This window comes from Nycticebus coucang, chromosome 10, assembly GCF_027406575.1.
Source record: "Nycticebus coucang isolate mNycCou1 chromosome 10, mNycCou1.pri, whole genome shotgun sequence".
Taxonomy (NCBI): Eukaryota; Metazoa; Chordata; class Mammalia; order Primates; family Lorisidae; genus Nycticebus; species Nycticebus coucang.
Window position 1 is genome coordinate 116,351,153 of NC_069789.1, and position 16,483 is coordinate 116,367,635.

Genomic DNA, 16,483 nt, shown 5'->3' on the forward strand with positions numbered 1-16,483 from the left:
TAAAACAAAGTCACTCTCCCTCCGGGGTGTTTAGTCAAGATAAAAGAAATCCTATATGTTTATAGCTGCTCTGTTCATAATTGCCAAAGTCTGGGAGCAGGCCAAATGTCCTTTAGCCAGTGAGGAGATAAAGTAATCTGGCCAGGAGGCTGAGGTGGGAGGATCTCTTGAAGCTAGGAGTTCACGTTCAGTCTAGCCATCTCCCCTTAAAAATGGCATTGCCGGCTTGGCGCCTGTAGCTCAGCAGCTAGGGCAACAGCCACATATAGCAGATGGTGGGTTCGAACCCAGCCTGGGCCTGCCAAACAACAATGACAACTACAACCAAAAAAAAAAGACATTGCATCCACACCATGCAATATCCTTGAGCAGCAAAAAAAAGAACAAACTACTGGGAAGGATCTCAAAAGCATCATGCTGAGGGAAAGATGCAGCACTCAAAATGTTGTGGTCTGTGTGATTCCATTCTTAAGGCTGTGGGGGGCTGAATCACGGCCCTGCAATCATGCCCACATCCTAACGCCTGGAACCTGTGACTATGCTCCATTGCATGGCCAAAGGGACTTTGCAATGGAGCAGGGATGTGATTATGTGATTATGTGATTACGTTAAAGATCTTGAGATAGGAAGAGGATTGTGATCATCCGGATTGGCCCTTAGTGTTATCACAAGGGTTCCCCTTTAGAAGAGGGCAGCAGGCGGCGCCCATAGCTCAGTGGGTAGGGCACCAGCCACATACATGGTGGCTGGCGGGTTCGAATCCGGCCCAGGCCAGCTAAAGCAACAATGACAACTGCAACAGAAAAATAGCTGAGCATTGTGGCAGGCGCCTGTAGTCCCAGCTACACAGGAGGCTGAGGCAAGAGAATCGCTTAAGCCCAAGAGTTTGAGGTTGCTGTGAGCTGTGATGCCAGGGTGACAGTTTGAGACTCTGTCTCAAAAAAAAAAAAAAGAGGGCAGCAGAGTTAGGGCTCGAGAAATAACGGAAGCAGAGGTCAGAGAGGGAGAGGTCAGGAGATGCCATGTGCATTGCTGATGGAGGAAGGATCCTGCAGAGGCTGGAAAAGGCAAGGACAGGGCTTCTCCCCAGAAGACTGACGCTACTTTTAGCTCAGACTGGGAAAGAGCACACTGGTGCTGGTTGGTTTGGTGTTGTTTTTTTTTGCAGTTTTTGGCCAGGGCTGGGCTTGAACCTGCCACCTCTGACATATAGGGCCGGTGCCCTACTCCTTTGAGCCACAGGCGCCACCCTGGTTTGGTTTTCTTTTTTTCTTTTTTTGACACAGAGATCTCTGTCACCCAGGCTAGTGTGCAGTGGCATCAACGGGGGGCTACAACAGTGAATGCAACAGGCAGAGATCCCCACTGAGCCTGCGAGTCAGTGAAGGATAAAGTTAGCACCTAATGTTTGAAATGTAGTACCTCAGAAGGTGACAGCATAAAACGGAAACCTGTGAAGGATAGGATTGTGCCAGGGGGGCTGCAATTTTGTTTTGTTTCTTCATAGACAGGGTCTTGCTCTATCACCAGGCTGGAGTGTAGTGGCACAATCACAGCTCATTGTAACCTTAATGCCTGGGCTTAAGTGATCCTCTTGCCTCTCAAGTAGCTGGAACTGCAGGCATGCGACCCCATACCCAGTTAATAAAAAAAAAAAATTGTAGTGAAAGGTCTTGCTGTGTTGCCCAGGCTGGTCTCAAATTAATAGCCTCAAGGGATCCTTCCTCCTTGGCCTCCCCAAATGCTGGGATTATGGGCATGAACCACTGCACCTGGCCCACAATTTTAGATAAATGGAGTCAGGTAGGCCCCCTTGAGGAAGTGACATAGAGCAAAACGATGTGGAGGAAGCGAGGGGAGGAGCAGTGAGTGTGTGTCACAGGGAACAGTGTATGCAAAGGAGGCAGAAGGGGGACCCCAGAATTCAGGGACCTGCGGGGGCTGGAGCTGGGAGCCCTGGGCTCCTGTGAGCACCACCCTTCCAGGAATGCGACAGGGCACATGATGTGTTTCTCTGCAGCCCCGCAGCCCTGCTTTCCTGCTGACTCACCAGCCCACAGGCGCCTGTGGACAGCTCACAGATGCCTGTGCCAACACTTCCCCAGCAGCCTGTATCAGGAGCAGCGACCTCACTCCCAGAACACTCTGTGTGGTAGCCGGCCACCCTGCCTTGGACAGGCAGTGCTCTCAGCCAGGAGTGCCCTTCCTCTTCTCCCTATCAGCCTCCACTTGAAGCCCATCTGGACAAGCGTCCCCAGCTCAACCTCAGCAAGATGAATCACCCTTGGCCCAAGCACAGAGAAACTCAGTTGGTGGCGTGTCAGTGGCAAAGCCTCTTTGGGAGAGCAATTGGCAACACTAAAATTGTGCATGGCTGGCTCCTTTTTCCTCTTCAGAGCTTGGGTCTTCCCAGACCACCTTGGCTGACACAAGTGACCTCCCATTCCCACATGCATGATTGTCCTTCTAACCATCTGCTTTCTTCTTGTGGGTCCTCTTAATACTCAGTAACTATCTTCTTTGTTGCCTTCTTTCTTTCTTTATTTTTTTTGAGACAGGGTCTTGCTGTGTCACCCAGGTTAGAGTGCAGTGGCATCCTCATAGCTCATTGCAACCTCAAACTCCCAGGTTCAGGCAATCCTCCTGTCTCAGCCTCCTGAGTTGCTGGGACCACATGCTCACACAACTGGGCCCGTCTAATTTTAAAAACTATTCTTGTAAGGACAAGGTCTCATTATATTGCCCAGGTTGGTCTTGAACTCCTGGACTCAAGCAATCCTCCTGCCTTGGCCTTACGAAGTGCTGGGGATTACAGGTGTGGGCCACTGCACCTGGCCTATTGTCTTCTTTTAATCTGTCCACCCCAGTAGTAGGGAAGCTGGGAGGGAACAGATGTACCGTGACCCACCTCAGAGAACCAGCCTCTGACACAAAGACAACACTGCATTATAATTGTGAGGGTGGCGCCTATGGCTCAGTGGGTAGGGCACCGGCCCCATATACCAAGAGTGGTAGGTTCAAACCCGGCCCCAGCCAAACTGCAACCAAAAATAGGTTGGGGTTGTGGTGAACGCCTGTAGCACCAGCTACTTGGGAGGCAGAGGCAATAGAATCACAAGCCCACGAGATTGAGGTTGCTGTGAGCTGTGATGCCACAGCACTCTATCCAGGGTAGAGTCTCAAAAAACAAAAAACTGTCAGGTGAAAAGATGCAGATGATGCCCTAGAAATGTGTGGACTAGAATGGATGCCCCTGAGGAAGTGCTTAGTGAAACAGACAACAGGATGTTCAATGCAATATTGTTGGAAGATGGGCCAGGAACAACAGAGCATTGGGTAAATAAAAGGAGGTGTTTATATGCAGGTAGGGATCGGGGTTACATGTACATTTCTCAAAATTGGCACGCTTTAGATTTATGCAGTTGACTGTGTATAAACTTCTATTTTAAAAAAACTATAAACAGGGCGGCGCCTGTGGCTCAGTCGGTAAGGCGCCGGCCCCATATACCGAGGGTGGCGGGTTCAAACCCGGCCCCGGCCAAACTGCAACCAAAAAATAGCCAGGCGTTGTGGCGGGCGCCTGTAGTCCCAGCTACTCGGGAGGCTGAGGCAAGAGAATCGCCTAAGCCCAGGAGTTGGAGGTTGCTGTGAGCTGTGTGAGGCCATGGCACTCTACCGAGGGCCATAAAGTGAGACTCTGTCTCTACAAAAAAAAAAAAAGAAAAAAAAAACAAAACTATAAACAAATATTGAACTCTGGTTAATGATAGGCAGCCTGGAATGTTTAGAGTGAAATATTGTAATGTCTGCATCTTACTTTGCCTAAGAAATGAGGATTGATTGGATAGAGGGGTAATAAAATCTTATAGTGGTATAGGCATGCTTACTGGTCATTCTTCCAACATTCTTTTTTTGTTGTTGAGAGAGTCGCCCCCATGCCATGAGCAGAGTGCAATGGCATCCTAGCTCACTGCAACCTCAAACTCTGGGCTGTGGGCATCCTGCTACCTCAGCCTCTGGAAGCCACTGGGATATCAGGCACTCGGCATAGCGCCCGGCTGGGTTTTTCCATTTTTTTCATGAGTTGTGGTCTCACTCTCACTCAGGCGAGTCTCAAACTCCTGAGCTCAAGCAATTCTCCCTCCTCAACCTCTCACAGTGCTGGGATTACAGTCGTGAACCACTGTGCCCGGCTCCTCCAACGTTCTTTTATGCTTTGAAAACTTCATAGTAAAAGGCTGGTGGGGAGGAAGTGGCATTTATTTGGCCAGATATCTGAGATACAGAGATGTATTACAGAAAGTGAAAAGGCAAGGGACAGAGCCAGGTACAGAGTAGTCTCTTAGCTCCGTAAAAATAAGTAAATAAATAATAAGACAAGATATACACAGAAATTTTCTGGCAGGTAGTAATAAAAGCAGTTACCTCCAGGGATGGGTGTGGATGTTTGGGGGAACTTTAATTTTCCACTTTCGGTCTTTCTGGGTGTCATAGAATTTGAATTGTACACACAAGGGCAGCAACTGTGTGTGCTCACCCTTCGAGCCTTTGCCTGGAGGGACCAGAGGAGACTCCAGGACACACAGGAGCCAGCAGGAGGGAGATGGCAGAACAGGGACAAACCCCCACTCCCACCCCCCACTCCCGTCACCTGAGTAGGAGAGCCCAAGGGTGGGGGTGAGGAGTGTCAGGGTGTGAGCCTGTGATGAACTTCTGGTAAGTCCCTGAAATATTTGTTATTTGTTATTGTTTGGATATTTGTTACATTGGCAGACTTGCCATCAATGCGGTGTGTGTTACACATTTTTCTTTGTTCTAGGACGTCTAATTGGGAAAATAAATCTTGATCACATCTCTGTATCTATTGATCATCTAAGCTTATTAATAACTTAATATTCATGGCTCAGTGCCTATAGCCCAGTGGTTATGGCAGGTTTGAATCCGGCCCGGGCCAGTTAAACCACAATGACAAAAAATAGCCAGGTGTTGTGGTGGGTGCCTGTAGTCCCAGCTATTTGGGAGCCTGAGGCAAGAGAATCGCTTAAGACAAAGAGTTTGAGGTTGCTGTGAGCTGTGATGCCATAGCACTCTACTAAAGGTGACATAGTGAGACTCTGTCTCAAAAACAAAGCTTAATATTTAGGCTGGGCACAGTGGCTCATGGCTATAATCCCAGCACTCTGGAAGGCCAAGGTAGGTAGATCACTTGAGCTCAGGAGTTTGAGACAACCCTGAGTAAGATGGAGACCCCGTCTCTACTAAAAATAGAAAAACTGGCCAGGTATTATCACAGGTGCCTGTAGTCCCAGCTACTGAGGAAGCTAAGGGAGGAGGATCACTTGAGCCCAAGAGTTTGAGGTTGCTGTGAGCTATGACAACGCCACAGCACTCTACCCAGGGCAACAAAAACAACAAAAAAAGTTGGCTCAGAGGCCGAGTGCAGTGCTTAGGGTGCTGGCCACATAGACAGAGGCAGGTGGGTTCAAACCTGGCCCAGGCCAGCTAAACAACAATGACAACTGCAACAACAACAAAAAAATAGCCAGGCTTTGTGGTGTCCAGCTACTTGGGAGGCTGAGGCAAGAGAATCGCTTACACCGACTAGTTTGAGGTTGCCATGAGCTGTGACGCCATAGCACTCTACCAAGGGCGACATAGTGAGACTCTGTCTCAAAAAACAAACAAAAAAAAAGTTAATATTTGGCCACAAGTGTGGGGGCTAACGCCCATAATTCTAGTACCCTGGAAGGCTGAAGTGGGAGGATTCCTGGAGCTCAGGAGTTCAAGACCAGTCTGACCAAGAGCAAGAGCCCCCTCTCTACTAAAAATACTAAAATTAGCCAGGTATGCTGTGGGCACCTGTAGTCCCAGCTACTGAGGAGACGGAGCCAGTAGAGTTGAGGTAGCTGTGAGGTAGGCTCACACTACAGTACTCTAGCCTGGGGCAACAGAGTGAGACTCTGTCTTAAAGAAAAAAATAATAATAGTGTCTCTCAACCCTGCCATGCCAGCCTCCGAGGATCTAAGCAGTACCAGTTTGGTATGTAATCTCTTGGTGCTTCTGGACGCTCATGTGAGCTCTTAGGTTCCTCCCTTCTGCCTCCTCCTCCCCCCCCTCCTCTTCCTTCTAAACAACACTGATAGTATGCCTTACATACCTTCCTCTCCTACCTGCCTGTTTTTCAGTGAGTATATCATGACAACATTTCCAGGTCAATCTGCAGTCATCTCAATTCTTACAAAGATAGCTAGAAAATATCCCTCTTCTATCCTTTAAAAGTTATTTTCCCTTTGAGGAGAGGCATACATCAAAGTGAATTTTTTTTTATCAAAAGTGAATTTAGAGGCTAGGCACAGTGGCTCACACCTGTAATCCCAGCACTCTGGGAGGCTGAGATGGGTGGATTGCTTGAGCTCAGGAGTTCAAGACCAGCCTGAGCAAGAGTGAGACCCCATCTCTACTAAAAATGGAAGAGTTATCTGGTTTTATGGCAAGCACCTGTTGTCTCAGCTATTCAGGAGGCTGAGGCAAGAGGATTGCTTGAGCTTAAAAGTTTGAGGTTGCTGTGAGCTCTGATGCCACAGCACTCTACCCAGGGTGACAGAGTGAAACTCAAAAAACAAAACAAAACAGAACAAAACAAACAAAACCAAGTGAATTTTGACAAACACTTGCCATCCAGCTCCTGTTAGATACAGAGGGGTCCATCCTCCCAGACTCTTTTCTTGTGTCGGTCCCAATCAGTCCTCACCCCATCCACAGAGGCCACTGGTTTTCTGAGGTTTTCTGACAGTCTTGGACATTAGAACTGTCCGCTTGTAGAATATGCTCTTGGGTGTCTGGCTTTTTCTGCTCAGCATAACATTCTTGACATTTTCCGTGTTTGTGTATATATTAGAGTCTGGTCCTGCCTGAATTCCACTGCGTGAATAAATCACAGTGCTTATCTATTTCTCTGCTGTGGACACCTGGCTGTGTCAGGCTTTTACTCCCAAAGCTGCTACAGCCATTCCTGTCTCAGCGTGAATGTCTGTCATTGTTTCTCTTGGGCAATGACTAGGAATAGAATTCCTGCATTTTAGGGTGGGTGTCACTGTGTTTGAATTGTAGGGACTGTAAAGATGGTTTTAAGATCTGACAGTGCGAGTTCCCCCTCACCATTCTTCCCCCACCCCCCGCCCCCCACCGTCGAATCTTTTTTTTTTTTTGAGATAGACTCTTAGTATGTCACCCTCGGTAGAGTGATGTGGCATCACAGCTCACAGCAACCTCAAACTCTGGGGCTTAAGCAATTCTCTTGCCTCAGCCTGCCAGGTAGCTAGGACCACAGGCACCTGCCACAATGCTCAGCTATTTTTTGGTTGCAGTTGTCATTTTTGTTTAGCAGTCCCAGGCCGGGCTCTAACTGACCAGCCCCAGTGCATGTGGCCGGAGCCCTAACCACTGAACTATGGGCGCCAAGCCTTTTAAAAATCTTTTCTTTGAAACAGAGTCTTACTCTGTTTCCTGGGCTAGAGTGCTGAGGCATCCCCCTAGTTCACAACAAGCTCAAACTCCTGGGCTCAAGTGATTCTCTTGCTTCAGCCTCCCAAGTAGCTGAGACTACAGACACCTGCCATAGCACCTAGCTAATTTTTCTATTTTTAGTAGAGACAGGGCCTCACTCTAGCTCAGGCTGCTCTTGATCTCCTGAGCTCAAGTGATCCTCCTGCCTCAGCCTCCCAGATTGCTAGGATTACAGGCATGAGCCACCATGCATGACCTCCCTGTACATTTAAAATCTACATAAATATTACAAACAGTTGCAATATGCCATTTTGATGTAATTCCTTTTAGAATGCTAATAACAGAGGAAAATCTAGTTAAAGAACTGAATTTCTCTCTCTTCAAGTTCTCCAGGTTTTTCGCACTGGACATTTGTCATTTATCTGTGAGTTTGCCAGGCTGTGAGCTCCTTTAGAGCAAGGACTTGTGGTTTTAAGAAGAGAATTGTTTTACCTAAAGGAGGTGATGGGCGGCTCCTTAACTCATGTATGCAACCAGCTAAGGGCTCCATCGTAGGCCCAATTTTGGGAGGGAGAGACAGGCTCTGGGAGGCAGAGAGTCTCACCCGCATCCACCAGATGGGAGACACACCTTTCGTTTGAGGACCGTGGATCTGTCCCTTGAAGCCTGGATCTGGCACTGTGGGGCCTCCTCTATGGCTCCCACTGGGCAGCCAGTGTTCCGTTCTCACTGTCAAGTTCTTCTCGTTCCCTGAATGCTCCATGCTCCACCGCACCACGGAACCTCTGCAGGTGCAGCGCCTTTGCCTGAGGCTCTTTTCTACTTTTCTCTCCTTTTCTCTAACTTTCTCTCTCCCCACCACCACAATACATTTATTAAGATCCTACTGTGTGCCTCTCTCCACCCTGGGGTACTCACAGACTGGAGTTGAGCCATCAGAACTTTTTGCAAAGACAGAAACTTCCACTGGGCAGCAAATGGCCGCAGGTGGCTGCTGGGTGCTTGAAATGTGGCCAGTGTGATGGAGGAACTGAATTTTTAATTTTGTTTCATTGTTACTGATTTAACTTTTAAACACTGATACTCAATTTGGACCTTGGGAGAACTTTTTTAAGCAGGTTAGGTTGGGAACAACTAGGGCCTAGGGGGTCGATTTTTTTCAGCCATTGAGTTGGTGGGATGTGAATGTGAATTGGATATTTCAGATGGAAAGTTAATGTCTGAATTGAGAGAACACACACTCAAGTTCAAAGGCTTAGTATAAAAAACAAGAAGGTAGGCCGCTATGGTGGCTCGCGCCTATAATCCTAGCACTCTGGGAGGCTGAGGCAGATGGATTGCCTGAGCTCACAGGTTTGAGACCAGCCTGAGCAAGAGCAAGAACCTGTCTCTAAGAAACAGCCAGGCGTTGTGGAGGGCGCCTGTAGTCCCAGCCACTTGGGAGGCTGAGGCAAGAGAATTGCTTGAGCCCAAGTGTTTGAGGTTTCTGTGAGCTATGATGCCAGGGCACTCTACCAAGGTTGACAAGTGAGACTCTGTCTCAAAAAAAAAAAAAAAAAAGAGAGAAAGGTAAATAATCTCACGGACAAATTTTTACCTTGATCACATGTGGAAATGATATTTCAGATACACATATATCATAATATATAAAACACAGAATTAAAATTCATCTCACCTGTCTCTTTTATTTATTTATTTTTTTAATGATGTAGCTACTAGAAAATGTTTACCTTTGGGGCTTACATTATGTATCTATAGAGGGTGGCCAGACTCATCCACCCTGCAGGGGGTGACATGTCCCTCTGTGAGGAAATGGCCATCAAGAGACTGCCTCTTCCTATCAGTTCCAAGCCCCTGTCTGTTCCCGTTCTCTAGCATGAAGCTTGAGTGGGGTCTCTGACATAATCCCAGATGTCTGAGTCATCTCTGGGCCTCGGTTTTCCTATCTGTAAAATGGGAACCTTAACATTGGCTGCCTCACAGGGCTGGACTGAGGCTCCAACAAGCACACAAAACTCTCAGAATGGGGCCTAGCTCGGAACGAATGCTCAAGAAGGGTGTACTTATTATCTCTCTTTATTCTGTCCCCACACTTCCTTGAGCTTGAGTTCCTGCTCCAGGAAGGGTCACAGAAATTCCAGAAGGAGGAGGAAAGAAAACAGCACAAACAGGGACTCAGCAGAGAGCTGGGGTTGCCTGGTCTCCCCTGGGCATCATCCAACTCACATATGCTTGGCTGCAAGAGCAGCCTTGGCTGCCAGGCAGTCTCAGCTCACCAGCAATGGGGCAGGATTTGAGCCCAGATTGCCTTTATGAAAGTATTCCTGTCTGCAGTGGCAGGATCTCCAATTTCCCTGAACCTTGGGGCCCTGAACCCCACAGGAGTCGCTGGCCACACCTCTCTTGTGGCCTCCAGTTCAAGCCTCCCAGCAACTTCAGGTGGAGTTTGGTATCATGGACAGTCCACTGGGTCCCACTCTCCGCTGCTCGGAACTTTCCTGATGGGTTTGGATAGTCCTGCTTTCCAAAAGCCTTTGCCTCTCAGGAACACCAGGCATAACACCCTCACCCCATTCCCCCAGAGAGCCAGTAGCAACAGACAGGCAGAAAAGCTCCTGCCCTCTGCTCCCCAAGCCAGGATCCCTTGCAGGTGAGTGGGGATGCTGTGAGCATCCTTTTCTAAGTCTGACCAAGGCCCTGTATCTACTAGTGAGGGCCCCAAAGCCCCTTTCTCCAGTCTGCCTGCCCAAACCCCACCCAGACAGTGATGCCTAATGACTTAATATTTCTTTATTGTTTAAAACCTCCTTATACAGCTCTGCGACTGGCAGGGCAGTGGCAGTAAAATCATTCAAGTGGTTCAGCCCTCCCCAAGGAAGGAGGAGTCAGGGTTGTAAAACCCGACCTGGCATCTCCTCCCCTCCTGGCCATAAAGAGGCAGAGATCAGAAAAGTGACCACACCAGGACTTGAGATCAGAGGATTTGGGGGTGGGTGGGGAGACGAGGCAACCACAGCTATTCTGAGTTACCAAGGCCACCCCAGTTCCAAAAGCTAGCCTGGCTTCTCTGGCTTTGACCCTCCCCAGTGGTGGGGCTAGTGGTGGTTCAACCCTGTGAGCAGAAAATGCAAGGAAATTCTGAGCACCCACTGCGTCTCCCGGTTCAGCAGGGTCTACTGCCCCTTCTTGCTCTTTCCTGATCTTGCTCATCCCCAGATTCTCCTCCAGGGAGTGATACAGTCAACTCTTCCTGGTTCAAACCTTGGCTATGTCCCACTTGGCAGCTGTGTGACCTTGGGCAAGTCATTCAACCTCTCTGAGACTCAGATTTGAAATGGGATTACAATAATCATTCTAGTGGTTAATCTCAGATGGTTGTGAGGATTAGGCGAGGTGACACAGCCAGCACTCAGCTCAGTGAGCCCTTGGAGATGCCTTGAAGATTACCCCAGGCTTGTCTCTCCACCTTGGCTCTGCCGCCTGTCCTGCCTATTTCCTGTGCCTGACTTTTTGCTCTTAAAATGTTTATTTTGCCCTTTTTTTTTTTTTGTAGAGACAGAGTCTCACTTTACTGCCCTTGGTAGAGTGCCGTGGCGTCACACGGCTCACAGCAACCTCCAGCTCTTGGGCTTATGTGATTCTCTTGCCTCAGCCTCCCGAGCAGCTGAGACTACAGGCGCCCGCCACAACGCCCGGCTATTTTTTTGTTGCAGTTTGGCCGGGGCTGGGTTTGAACCCGCCACCCTCGGCATATGGGGCCGGTGCCCTACTCACTGAGCCACAGGAGCCGCCCTATTTTGCCCTTGTTATTCTTCTTAGTCCACTGGATACATTCAAGGCTCTGTGGTACACATACCGGATTTATAAAGTATACTTTGTAACAAGCCCCCAAGCTAAAGCAATCCAAGCAATGCATCTTTCTGGTATTATTGGGCTCCTCCCGTCAGCTGTGATCCTAAATTAAATCCTGGCCATTTCCCTTGTTTCTTTGTTTGAGATATATATACCTATGTATTAATTATACTTGTATATGCCTGTGTTTTGAAGACACTATATGGTTTAGCTTTTCTCGGTTCTGGGGACTTGGAGAAATGGACTCCAGCCAGAGGTAGTCTCTTTCACCCAGCTGTGGGAGCCACACTGGTCTCTGCAGGATGGTCCTCTGTAGGGAGTTTCCACTGCTAGCTCCCTGCCCCTCTGATACAGGCTGCCTGGTATTTTCCAGAAGCAGTCTTTGTCCCTTTGCCCCTGCCATCTCCTCCCCAGCACACCCTGACCTCCTCTCCAGCTCCTAACCCTGATATACTTTGCAAGCTCCAGCTGGCAAGTTGCCCAATCTCATCTCCATTCATTCATTTCTTGATATCCTTTTTACAGATTTCTCATATCCAGTGCCTAGTCATGAACAGGCCAACATTTTAGTCTCACTCTGTTGCCCAGATTAGAGGGCAGTGGCCTCAACCTAGCTCACAGAAACCTTAAACTCCTGGGTTCAAGCAATCCTCTTGCCTCCCAAGTGGCTGGGACTACAGGTGCCCACTACCACACCTGGTTAATGTTTCTATTTTTAATAGAGACGGGGTCTCCATCTTGCTCAGGCTGGTCTTGAACTCCTGAGCTCAAGGAATCCTCCTGCCTCAGCCTCTCAGAGTGCTAGGATTACAGGCGTGAGTCACCTCATCCAGCTCAGGACAAGATCTGAAGACAGACCAGCATGACCCAGGACCTGGGGATGGGCTCATCTTGTCTACTGCTCCCTGGCCAAAAGTTTTAGATTACCCACATTGAATCTTAAAGCCTGAAAAGGAGTTTGGCAAATTAAGGTGAGAGGGCAGAGGTCACCCCTGGCAAAGGAAACTACAGGTGTGGAGGCCCGAAGGTAGATGAGATCCAGGCTGCTTTCTAGACCTATTTCTAGGTGAGGTTGGGGAAACAACGGGAAAGGTGAGGACTGTGGAAAGGCCACACTAGGGTCTCAAATTGTCACTGGAGCCACGTTCACCAAGAGAGTGGATGTGGGTGTGTGTGAAGCAGATGAGGGGGACAAGAGGGGACCCTGGAGCCCAGCCCACTCTCCCATTTCAAATTGGAGCAGCTCTCTCTTGATCTCTATTGTGTGTTTCAGCTGGGAACAAGAACTTCTCTTGGAGGAAGGAAATCTGAGCCTTAAAAAGGTCTTGGAAACCATCACTGTGTGTGCTGATGAGATACAGAAGGGCCTTGAGCTGGAGAGGGCCAGGGATATATTTGGGGATAAGAAAAGATCTCTCTGAAATCTCTGGGGAAAGGGTCGAATGTGCAAAGGCACTGGGGCAGGGAATAGTGAGGTAGGGCCAGGGCATCTGGTATAATAGCATGGATGGAATGCAGACTAGGGAGATTGGCTTGGGGCTGGGGGGTGAAGGTCACAGCATCAGGGTCTGGAGGGACTGGATGCTGAGGAATTCCCAGGATGGCCGAGAGGGCAGAAGGGGCAGCTCTGGGACCTGGAGTATGGGACAAGACTCCAGGGGGAGATGGTGAGGCCTGAGCTGGGGCCCTGAGAACTTGGGGCTTGGGGACTGTCAGGCTAGGGGGCAGAGAGCAAAGTAGGGGTAAATATGAGGCCTGCAGGCATGACCCAGTAATAGTTGGGGCAACCTTGACATGGGCATCTCTGGAGCCACAGGCATTCTGGGGATGCTTTGCACTTGAGAGGCCTGGGAGGGGTACCCAGGGGAACAAGCCCCAGGAGAGAAGACTAAGGCTCCTGAAAGGTTCACTTAGGTCTAGGGGGCTCCAGAAGCTCAAGGAAGTGTGAGATCCTAAGGGCTCCAGGGGGCTGTGAACAGCATTTTAAGGACTATTTGTCCCCATGTCTCAGATGAGGAAACTGAGGTTCAGAGAGGGCAAATGACTAAATCCAGTCCACATACTTAGCAAGGTCACTTGGGGAATTTTACGGCCAAGTGCTGGGCAGTAGGAGATAAAGAGGCTTCCTGGATTGGAGTGGGGGTAAGACCTTCCCAGAGAGGGGGAACTCTGAGGCCAGCTGATTTATCTCTGGCAGAAACTGTAGAACCAGAAAGCCTGGACAAAAGAATGTGGAATAGAGGATGCTTGGACATCCCTCAGGCAGAATTGGGGTCTGCATGGTGGCTACTCTCAGCTTGAAAGGCCCAGAGACCCTAGGAAGCTTGTCTAAGTCACACAGTATTCAGGATTCAACTGCTCCTATGTCTGGAGTCCTGAGCACAGGAAGGCCTCTCCACACCCCAGCTGGGGGAGAGGAGAGGACCACAAACAGTATGATGGAGTGAGGTCCCTGGGGTGGGGACAGGGCTGGGTTGTCTCCTTCTTCATAGCCAAGACTGGCTGGAGGGCCTGGGCACCAGGAGAATGTTGTTTGGCAAGAGCACAAGATAACGGTGTTGGAGAACATGTCAGCCGCTCACTGTATGCTCATAGGCAGGCTGCCTGCCCTCTCTGGGCCTCTTCTTGCTCATCTGAAAGACGGAGCCTTGGGGAGGGGCATAACAGGAGTATCACCAAGAAGATAAAGAAAGAAACCACAGATTCTGGGGTCAGACAGACTGGCTTCAAATTTGCTTTGTAATTGTCATGTTCAGGTCACATCCCCTCCCAGCCTCAGTTTCCCCATCTGGAAAGCAGGTACTGTTAGTACCTGACTCATCCCCAGCAACGGAGGAGTCACATCGTGCCCAGAGAGGTGGGAAACGCTCTGCCCTAACCACTCCTATGAAGGTAAAGAGTGCAGAGCCCACCCTCTTGGCCCTCAAGACCCTGGGACACAACTTCTCCCTCTGGACTCAGATGCAACCCCACCCTCCCACCTCTGCTCTCCATCCTCCCTAACATCTGTAAAATTCTGAGCAGGTGTAATATTCTGAGCTCCCGCGAGAGAAACACCCCCATTATTCACAAGCTTGCTTGGGATGTCCTGTGGAAAAGCAGGGAACAATGGGTCCTGACATTTCCTGAACAACTATTGTGCACCAAGCTGCCTGTTCTCATCCAGCCCTCTCATAGGGAGACCAGGGGCTTATGGACCCCTTTGACAGATAGAAAAACTGAGATCCTGAGAGGAACAGGGTACCTCAGGCATCTCAGCTGGTGACTCAGCACAGCCAGGTCCCCATTCTCCCTCCACAGGAGGGACCTATACCCCAAGGGGGCCAGGCTGGGCCAGCTCAGCATAGCCAGCCAAGTCCAGGGTGAGTCTGAAGCTGCACGAGGCCAGAGGCGACTGTTACCGCAGCTCTTGGCTTCTCCTGCAGGCCACCTCTTCCATGGGGGTTTCCTGCTCCTGGACAGGTCTGGCCTTACCTGATTTCCGAGATGTCCTTCTCATAGGTGTCCCACAGAGCAGAAATCTGGGAGTCAGACGGCCCGTCCATGGCAGATGGGCTTGGGCAGGGAGGGGAGGACCAGGAGGGAGCAGGCGGCAGGGGGCCAGGTGTCTGCGCTGTCTGCTACCCGGGGAGCCCGCCAGGTGCCTACCTCTAAGCCCAGCCCAAGGGGAGGGGCAGCATTCAGCCGGTTCTCCCAGCTGCAACCCACGCCTCCGACAGTGGGAGAGGCCAGAGGGAGCCACCCTGCTCCGAGGGCGGGGAGGAGCCGTGATGGGCATGCCCCAGCATCAAGTGGCTAGGGGCAGAGTACAGGGGGTCAGCGCCAAGCCCACATAGGAACCTTCTGGCCGGCTGCTCCAGGCGTGTATGTACCCACCTGGAGCCTCAGTTAGCTTAGTTGATGAATGGAGCTGAGCCCACCTATCTCAGGGAGTTCATTCATTCAGGAAATTCGCAGGGGCCCTCAAAACTTTTTAAACAGGGGGCCAGTTCACTGTCCCTCAGACCTTTGGAGGGCCGGACTATAGTTTAAAAAAAACAAAACAAAACTATGAACAAATTCCTATGCACACTGCACATATCTTATTTTATTATTATTATTATTATTTGCAGTTTTTGGCCGGGGCTAGGTTTGAACCCGCCACCTCCGGCATATGGGGCCAGCACCCTACTCTGTTGAGCCACAGGCGCCGCCCTCACATATCTTATTTTGAAATAAAAAAACAAAACAGGAACAAATACAATCACACCGCTGCATGTGGCCTGCGGGCCGTAGTTTGGGGACCCCTGAGCCAGGCGCAGTGGCTCACACGTGTAATCCCAGCACTCTGAGAGGCTGAGGCAGGTGGATTGCTTGAGCTTACAAGTTCAAGACCAGCCCGAGGAAGAGCGAGACACCATCTCTAAAAATAGCTGGGTGTTGTGGTGGGCACCTATAGTCCCAGTTACTCTGGAGGCTGAGGCAAGTGAATCGCTTGCACTCAGGAATTTGAGTTGCTGTGAGCTATGATGCCAGGGCATACTACCCAGGGCAACAAAGTGAAACTCTGTCTCAAAAAAGAAAAAAATAAATATTTATCTCCTATGGGTCAGGCACTGCTTTAAGTGTGGGGACATTGCCAGGAACAAGATAGACAGCAACTCTGTCCTTGTGGCTGACACTATGGAAACAGACACACACAGAAGCACTCAGGGCACTGCAGTGCAGACAAGGCAGGAGCAGGAGACAGGGAGGGAGAGAGGGTCAGAGATGTGAGAGACACTGTCTCTCTCACAGCAAGAGACAAAGAGAGACACAGAGGGGACAGAGACACACAGAGAGAACTGGAGATAGCGAGAGACAAGGAGAGACACAGAAATACAACCGTAACCACTAGACATGGTCAGGCATGGGAGTGCCAAGGGCACGGCTCTAGTTTGATTTCCAGCTCCAGCACCTCCAGCTGTGGGGCCTGGAGCCAGGCTCATTGACCCTTGTGTGCCTTGGTTTCCCAACCTGTAAATGGTACCCACTTCATCGAGTGGTTGTGAGGGCCAAGTGAGACATTCCTCAGTGCTGGCAGGGACTTTGGCACATGGTGGGCTTTTGATCTATCCCCACCCTGATCCTCCCCACCTGCTGGTC

At 49.9% G+C, this 16,483-nt stretch overlaps 1 protein-coding gene across 1 annotated transcript in view; it reads right to left on the reverse strand.

Moving 5' to 3' along the window:
• The window catches only part of SULT2B1 (sulfotransferase family 2B member 1), a 48,400-nt gene extending 33,383 nt beyond the window's left edge, over positions 1–15,017 (reverse strand). Inside the window, exon 1 of the mRNA XM_053606479.1 lies at positions 14,834–15,017. Coding sequence (XP_053462454.1) covers positions 14,834–14,904 — 71 coding nt within the window. The 5' untranslated portion in view covers positions 14,905–15,017. The remainder of the gene's footprint in view (positions 1–14,833) is intronic.
• Between the last annotated feature and the right edge of the window lie 1,466 nt (positions 15,018–16,483).